This window comes from Colias eurytheme, chromosome 2 (assembly GCF_061535395.1).
Source record: "Colias eurytheme isolate Ceu_HAF_F1 chromosome 2, ilColEury1 Martin Lab GWU primary, whole genome shotgun sequence".
NCBI classification, from domain to species: domain Eukaryota; kingdom Metazoa; phylum Arthropoda; class Insecta; order Lepidoptera; family Pieridae; genus Colias; species Colias eurytheme.
In genome coordinates, this window is record NC_142981.1 from 8,021,334 (window position 1) to 8,030,541 (window position 9,208).

General features: G+C 34.9%; 1 protein-coding gene across 2 annotated transcripts; it reads left to right on the plus strand.

The window, feature by feature from the left end:
• Positions 1–205: 205 nt before the first annotated feature.
• LOC149910522 (uncharacterized) lies at positions 206–8,108 on the plus strand. 2 transcript variants are annotated; one of them, XM_090114769.1, is made up of 5 exons: positions 206–346; positions 1,115–1,220; positions 5,697–5,857; positions 7,142–7,381; positions 7,651–8,108. In XM_090114769.1, the coding sequence occupies exons 2-5, from the start codon at positions 1,115–1,117 to the stop codon at positions 7,807–7,809; spliced, it is 666 nt and encodes a 221-aa protein (XP_089970895.1). In that variant the 5' UTR covers positions 206–346; the 3' UTR covers positions 7,810–8,108. The 2 variants fall into 2 exon arrangements, with proteins under 2 accessions (XP_089970895.1, XP_089970886.1); XM_090114760.1 differs by having other exon boundaries at positions 211–352.
• The last annotated feature ends 1,100 nt before the right edge of the window (positions 8,109–9,208 follow it).

Sequence of the window (9,208 nt, forward strand, 5' to 3'; positions counted from 1 at the left end):
AATAGGTACTCTACAACTTCACAAGCGCAAGTACCTGTTCTAGCCGCTCTAGGTGTATTCAGTATTATGTAAATTCATGTTTATATCCGGCTACGACCTCCAGAAGGTCTTTGCAATTACCCATAGGTACTTTTAATGTAGGTACAGAAGGAGAGGGACGAGCGGACGGATCTTCTCTCATCATCATATTGGAAGTGAAAGTGAATGAATGTCGGAGTCTTAATTAGAGAGGACGGCAGCGCCTGCGCCAGTTGTTCTGATACCGCCGCGTCCGACGCACTAGCATTGCGTACCGCACACGTACGCGAACCTTCCCGCAATCAAACAATCCCATCAACTATACAAGGTAGAGGTACGCACAAGTTGCATGTACTCATCAATTCATAGTGGTGTTAATTTTAAAAATTGCTCGATTCACTGGTCGACGTCTTGATTGTGTGTGATTTAAGAATTAATTGAAAAGACCGACGTTTTGGTCAATTTGGGAATTATATTTCATTTTAAACTTCCTAAAATATTTTAGTTATTATTAAAGTAAATAATTTTATAAATTGTTTATCGTACCTATAAGTTATTTAGATTTTTTTTTGATATGATAATTTGTGATACACATTAACACACACATATTATTTGTGAAGCGCATCCCAAAATCAAAATGCCGGAGGAGTAAGGTTTCAATACTTGTTAAATTTTAAATAATAAATGGAACTTACATCAAAAATTTAGTTCCAGTTTTTATATTATAGTTTAAGTTTCTATAGATATATATTCGCTTTCGGCTTTTTAACATAAAAGCCTCACAGCTTTCCGTACCATAAAATGCGTCCCAAATCGACGATTTCTCGCGCGGAGCACCTTTTCACGCAAGGAGGTCAGTGAGGCGGGTTTTGCTTTCACAAACACAAACAACAAAATAAATTCATCTCACGTATTGATTGTCCTCGACCATCGTTAACTGCATAAATAAAAGAAAGTGAACTCATTAACTGGCATCAAAACAGCTGATTGACCACTTTCCTTTATACAAATCGAATTAACAAAATCTGACTCAAATCGTATTTTATAAGACTTAAAAACTTGTAAGTAGTAGGTACGTATGTATAATTTGTTACAGATGTGCCGGCACAGCTACCTGGCTGCAGTCGCACTGCTAGCGGTTTTCTGCGTCGCAGAAGCACAGAGACGTTTGGCTCTTCCTGACCCTAGAAGTTGCGCTAATAGTATGTAGCAATATTATTTCCAAAAAATATAATTCATTAACTAATAAATAATTTCATGAAAATTCACCTAGTTTGTGGGGCGAAAATGCCTAGATTATGTTCTTTAATTTCATAATTGGATTCGAATTCTTGTTCATTATTAGTATCTTAGATATTATCTTAATTTCATATGAGAAATGACCCTCAAATTCCAGTCTTTTTTTTTTCTTCATATTTACCTTTTAAATATTGCTGTAGAGTGGTCAGGACGTAAGCTTTCGATTATACACTGCGTAAGCGTAAGACTGCCTTGGGCCCTGGGCTCTAGCTTTGTATCCTGCACTCACCAATTTTTTATGTTCACACATGAATTGATGATGACCTACCCCATTTATAAGAGGGTGGCCTAGGAAACTGTTATATATTTTGACCAAATTTTGACCGTATGAAGGTTTATCGTAGGATTGAATAAGATAAGTAAGAAATTACAGATAATTTATGTAGACACTGACACGACATTTATTGGATTTTTTTAAACATTTTTGCTCTGTTCATTTCATAGTCAATATAAAAAAGTGGTAAGAAAAATTCTGAATTTACAGTTATAAACTATTAAATAATTTGGAAAATCCAAAAGTGCACGCCTCATAATTTTTTTTTAATAAATATTTATTAATTATTATTTTTGTTTATTTAATAACAATTAAACCACATCGAATCAGACCCTGAAAAATGAAAGGGTTCTATTCCTGAGCATACTCAAGCGTAAGAGAAAAAAAAAGACTCGATTAGTAAAGTATTTCGGTCGCTATCGTGTTAACAAGAAAAAGGATCCGCACATACAGACACACGGACGTCCAAGACAGAACTTTTTTAAACTGTTTTTTAACTAGTTTAAATAACAAAAATGACATCAAAAATATCATGAACGTTAAAAATAGTGTTTTTTCTTAATATGTGTGTGTATGTATTATCTTACAAGTGCAATGTATGATACATAAAGACATTTTAAGTTTGAAAAATCAGATGTTTTGCGCTAAGTGACAGTAGTACCCACCTCAACGCTTCGCTTATGAGGCGTGCAAAAGTGTTAAGCTATACGAAATTAAAGTTCCGTAGCGCTTAGAATAGCATAGAGGTCATGTACACATGAAACAAATCCTTTCAGCTGGATAAAGAGATGTGCAATGGTCACGAGCTCGTAGCGTCTTGCACAAGAACACTCACGGCTTAGACTTGGTGACTGGTGGCTCACCTTGTAGTCTAATTGCTGTACCTAATACGAACTGATGGCACTAACATCGCTAATTATTTCTAAGAGCATTCGTACATTCAAAAGTATATAGGTCAAGTACTTTTTAATATAATATTGCATAAAAATGTATTTCAAGATAATTCAAATGTTATCCAATAATCAATCAAATCAACAATACCTACTAAAGTTGACTAAAAGTATTCTAAATAAGTAAATAGACACTGGCGATAAATTCCTAGCATTTTCATTTTATCATTGCTCCTGGGCAACATTTCTGAAGATACTCGTTTCCTCTTTACTTAATATGTATATTAAATTTGAAGGCTCTTTGTAAATTAGTAGGTACGGTAGGTAATGAAGTATACGGAATATCATCTCCTAACGTCTTTCGTGTCGTTATTATACTCGCTTATCTAGAAAACATTGGTAGAAAGGTTGGTAAGTACCAAAAGTTAAATTTCACATAATTTTCTGAAATTGGACTTGTCGCTCGAAAACGAAAAGAAAAGAAAACAAAGAAAATATAAGCTATCCTATAATGGTATAACCTTAGATCATTAAGTAATGACCTAAGAGTACCTACAACCTATTCTGGACGGAACGGAATTCGGCTGGTAAAAGAATTTTACAAATTGCTTCAGTCTTCTCCGCCTATTAAATTCAAACAAACAAAAACAGCATCAGCTCTTTTCTCTTTTAATAATAGTATTACAAAAAGGAAAATCGTTTAATTATGAAGAGAAGCTAGCATTGAAAGTTAATAATTAGCTAAATAATTAATGTCCATAGAAGTAGGTTTTACGCACACAATATAACGATACTTATTAAATTATTCTACATACACTCTAGATCATTATTTAAATGTGTTTCCTTATTCCCACAAGGAAAAACATAATAGGACCATACTATAGCTTTCGCAACGCAATGTTTGTACGGTTTGTACCACCAGTGAGGGCGTTTCCGACGACGATTTCATGTGGGAGCGTTCGGACAATTGAACATCATTCAGATACAATGCTGATAAAATGACGTTATTCAAGTGTATTGTTAAAGAGGTGATTTAAATAAATTTTCGTGACTTTTAAAATGGTGACCATCAAATGCCCATTGTTTCGGTACCTACTTAGCTTAGCATCTAAAGCTAAATGATAAATATTTTAATAGCGGAGATTATAAGTAATCACTACTTATATGTATACCTTTTACCGTGTTTTACATAATAGTTAATACCTACGCATAAATAATAAAAAATTGCAGGTTCTCTTGCAGGTAAACTGCTCTTTAAAACACACCTGTACGGCTGTACCACATCAAATACGATAAATACGTTTATGAATGACTTGGTACCCACCTACAACTTTCTCCTAAATTGCGATGTTATGACTTGTATGAGATATGACGCTTGCCAAACTTGCCGCGTACTTTCTGATAGCGATGATGGTAACAGAAAGCATTCCGCGTCATTACATAACTACATTCCTCAATCGTACGTGTCATACAATAATCATTATTACATCAATACGTTTCGGGCTTGTTTATTATTAATTTACAATAATATGACATTTAACCGCTCACTGTTACATAAACAACTTGCTTAGTCTTAACGATACCTGACGGCACGTAACAACTGTAACGAAAGTAATTTGCAAAAAGCATAATATTCCATAGTCGAAATTCGAAACATCGAGAAAGGTCATAATGGACGCTTTCTAGTTACGAAACATGGCGTAGTTGTATGCAATACAAGTAAAATAACATTATAGCAGCATTACTAACATTGATTTCGTTAAAATACGGTATCAACCTGCGCTAATGTGTCCTCATTACAGTTTCCAGTGATAATTTTCATTTGGTAGATATACTTAGGTTTGGTAAATACACCACATAAACGATTAATTTTGTAAATTTATCATATGATTTTTTGAAATAAGTTTTTAAATTTCAACACACTATTCTAATTATTCACTATTCTTTATGTCGATTGCAAATTATTAGCATAAATACCAACTACATATATAATGCTAGGTTTCCGCTCGCGGATTCGCCCGCGCAGTCAAAGAAAAACCAGCATAGTTCCCGTTCCCGTGGGATTTCCGGGATTGCGTCATTTTCCCGGGATAAAAAGTACCCTATGTCCTTTCTCGGGTGTCAAAATATCTCCATACCAAATTTCATGAAAATTGGTTCAGTAGTTTAGGCGTGATTGAGTAACAGACAGACAGACAGAGTTACTTTCGCATTTATAATATAATGTATTAATATAATGTATAATGTATATATATGTATTAATTAATAGTATGGATTATGAAAACAACAATGGTATAGTTTTCTACGTAAATAGGATTCATGACATTAAGCCTAGTAAAAGAAGGATGCAGGGTAGCGTAGTCTTAGTAATAGGGTCCCATAACCCATTTTACATTACTTTGCGGATACGTTACGTAAAGGGTTACAAACAAACTTTATATAATAGTTACGAATTAAGAACCTGGAGAAACTTTTGGAACATCAGTTTATAATGGAAATGTCACATTTTGGAAGTTAATGATACGCTTTTTATGATTACTTTTGAAATATATTTAAAACTGATAATTTGTTGCTAAGCTTACAAAGCTACATGGCACGCAAGTCAGAATAGACGTACAAATAGCCACATTAGAATTTTTATCATTTGTCTCAGATCTCTAAAAGATTAAAAGTGCTTTGCGTTAGACTTAAAAACTAAGAGATAATAAAAACGTGTGAAAATATAATAACCAGTTAGGTATGTACTTTTTAATTAACCCATTCCACTTTTGTGTATTACGTTGCTGTAATTAGTATGTAGCAACGATGCGTGTGATCGATCTATTGTTACAATGATCTGAGAAACCTTGATGTGGTTTGGAGACTTCAAGTAATGAATATATTAATGATACGTATATATATAAAAAACAAAATATAGTAAAGCTGTTAAAAATACACAAAGCTTCAAAGATTTTTCCTATACAAATATGTATTATTTAAGGAGCAATCAAAATGTATTCTATCTAATAAAATCTTAGTTGCGAACTACTAACCCGTACACCCGTACAAATTACCAACCATACATGAGTCTGTAGTTTGAGACGTACGCGTAGGTATTAATAGCACGACCGTTTTTTTTTTACAATTTACCCTATTATAACAACCACTAGTAGTGTCAGTTTTATAATATTTCCCATTCCATCCGTAATTTAAAAAAAACACATTTTTTGCCATAGGAGTGCGTCATTCAACATACAGAGATGCTCGCGGAGTCCTCCACTCCTACTTCTTCAGTTGGGAGCACGCGCCCACACGCAACTTGGAAGTCGACTGGTTAGACGCAAGGAACATCTGCCGCCGCCACTGTATGGACGCCGTGTCGCTGGAAACTCCTCAGGTATAGCTTCTTGAGCATTACACATAATGGACAAATATCTAAAGCCATACTGCTACTCTGCAGTATCAAGTATGGCTTAAAATTTATAAGGAAAGTAGATATTCATCAGGTGCTCAATACTTAGTGGCCCCTCTATCCTACCTAAATAAATGACGAAAATAAAATATATATATCATATATTTCATACATTGATGCAGAGCTTTAAGCAGCGTTCTCGAAGCTTTTATTGAGTATAGAGACAATAAATCTTAAAAAGTATGTATTAAGAAAACTGAGCGCATTGTGAATTTAGTTTATCGTAAAATTTTATAACTTTTATGCACATTAAAAGGTCATTCAATAAGTTAATTGTGTAATACCAATAACATCAACTGAGGATGGTCGAATAATCCTTTCACAGATACAGACTTATACCTATTACACAAGAGGGTCAGTCGTGATGCGCTCACTTTCTCATTCTCAAGTATCAAATAGATACCTATATAATTTAGCATGTGGCAATCGCAATTTGCAATTACGAAACAGAGTCATAAAGACTGCAGCTAAGACATAAAATTTAAATTATGCCATATAACTGTCTGTATAAGAATTCCTAATACCATCATGATGCATACAAATTATGAAGCTTATAATATGTAATCACTTACAAAAGTGTTACTTCAAGTTCCTCGTATTCATCTGTATGAAGTGAACTCGCTCTCTCTATAAAGCATCTCTGATACTATAATTAAGTATTGTTATGTTCATCCGCATTATGGGTAAGCAAGAAAATATCAACGTAACAAGTTTCTCCAAACGCTTCCTGCCGCGGTTAGCCCGATGTCAATGCACGTAACCAACCCATTGTTATTCATTTTCCTGGTCGATGAATTAGATACCCAGCTCACATATCATATTTAGTGACAGAAATTAATGAACACGTTGAGCAAACAGATAGTAATTGTTACGACAATGCATATTTATGAGGATGCATTCAATAGATTGATCGGTTTGTAGAGCGTGGAGAATCCGTGAAAGGGGTGCAATGGCCTGCTGCGTCACTTACGATAACGCGTCTATCTCATAAGGCGCACGCACCGGACAAGTAGCACATGGCATACATACCTCTCACTCTGTAGCCGTGTTGCCCACTTTAGCCGGAAACGTACGACGGAGGTAGACTTCCCTTCGTAATCACTTCTTTGTAACCGATTTCACATCAACGCTGTTGTTAATATGAATGCTATGCTAATAGGTGTCGTAGATAATGGCTAGTTTTTAAATGTAAGTATCATTTGTTTTTAGGAAAATGAATTTGTGAAGCAAAGGATCGCTCGTGGAAACGTGCGTTACATTTGGACGTCTGGTCGTAAATGTAACTTCGCCGGCTGTGACCGCCCAGACCTCCAACCCCCTAATGTGAACGGCTGGTTCTGGTCTGGCTCAGGAGCTAAAATTGGACCAACCACTCAACGCAACACCGGGGACTGGTCCTACACCGGCGGCTACGGCCAACAACAACCCGACAACCGCGAGGCTGCTCAAGTAAGTTTCGTTTCTATGCCTGCAAATGATTTATTTTGACCTCGAAACCAATAGTTTTATATATACCTAAACCTTACAATTATTCAAACGTTTATTTCATCCAGATAGCTACGTACGCACATCCTTAAATCATTATATGTACCTATTGGTCGAATGATTCTATTAACTACATAGTTATCTTCACAAGTATCTAACTATTTATATAGATTATAGTGAGTTAAATATTTTTGTTGTTTTTTTATAGTTAAAATATTTTTATTTATTTTCAGGGCAATGATGAATCTTGTTTAGCAATCTTGAACAACTTCTACAATGATGGTATCAAATGGCACGACGTGGCTTGCCACCACGTGAAACCTTTCGTGTGCGAAGACAGCGACGAACTCTTGAACTTCGTCCGGTCGCGCAATCCCACTCTCCGTCTATAATACGTGTAATCCTGACAAACGGTCAGCGCTTTAGTTGGCTGTCATTGTACAAAATCCAGTGGCTAACATTATATTTAAGTTATTTATTATGATTGCGAGTGACTATTTACACTACTGAAGTTTTATATTGAAACAGTAATGTAGATACCGAAAGTTATCGACACGACAATACAAAATTGTAACTATCGTTTCTTTGTAACTTCTCGTTCAGATTTTGTTGTAAAAATGTTTAATGCACAAAATAGGGTAACGTAACTTATGTATACATATTAGAAATAAATAATAAAAATTATGACCAACGTGTGATATTATTAATTATTACCTTTATAGAGGTTATAAACATGATTACAAAACTTTCTTAAGAAAAACTGCTTCTAAGTACCTATTGTAAATTTAGACTGGATAATAATCCATCAAGTAAGCCAAGAAGACTGTAGTCATATCATCGTCTATATAGTCTTTTTTTAAAGGTATTAATTACATGCGCTTTTCTGTATTGCCTTTCTTTCTGATTAATAATATACCTATCACGACCATTTCAAACAAAGGGTTCCAATATTGTACAACAATTGTCCATGACTGGATTTACTTTGGTTCCTATAATGGACATTAAAAAAAAATCAAAATTGTTTATTTGGAATAATAAAAACACACATTACAAAAACTTTATGAACGATGGCACCCATAAAAGCTTAAATAAGCTGTGGCACAGGTGCCAACGCCCGCCTCCATGCATTAAAAGTTCCACTACATTGATATTTTTTGTTAAAATTACACTAATGGGTCCAACAACATAACATCTATCTAAACATGAAGAATATATTTTAGAACAATGGGCCCTTTCGTGCTGTGCGACTCGTTCTCGGCTTCATTCTCTATCACTGCGTAGAGAAGTCGCATACTTATGCGTATTGTAATGCATCATAGAGAGTTCTCTGATGAACTGTTTGGATTGTTGTCTGCTGCTAAATTCCACCACCATATAGCACACATGCTTAAATTTCATCCACACCATCTTGACAACAGTTTAAAAAAAGCTTTTTGCCTCGTGCTACAATTTGGAATCCATATCGATGGACCGATCAGAGGCGGATTCAGATTGGCGATTCACTTCACGAGTGTAGCGGAATGCCAGGAAACAGAGAGATATGGCGGAACATCGTGAAGCGGGTAACATCTACCCCCCTAGAGTGATATGACGAAGAAGAAGAAGTCCCAAAGTGGATGGAATGGCAGTACTTTTTTTAGTTATATTTTTCATCCCTGACTTATTGAGAAAAAAAACCACATTGGTGTTTCTTAACGGACATAACTCGTATTTAACGATGCATTTGTCCAATTTTTGCCTAGAAAATGGAAATTAAGACTGTTTTAAATATTATAAGTATGCAAAATAATT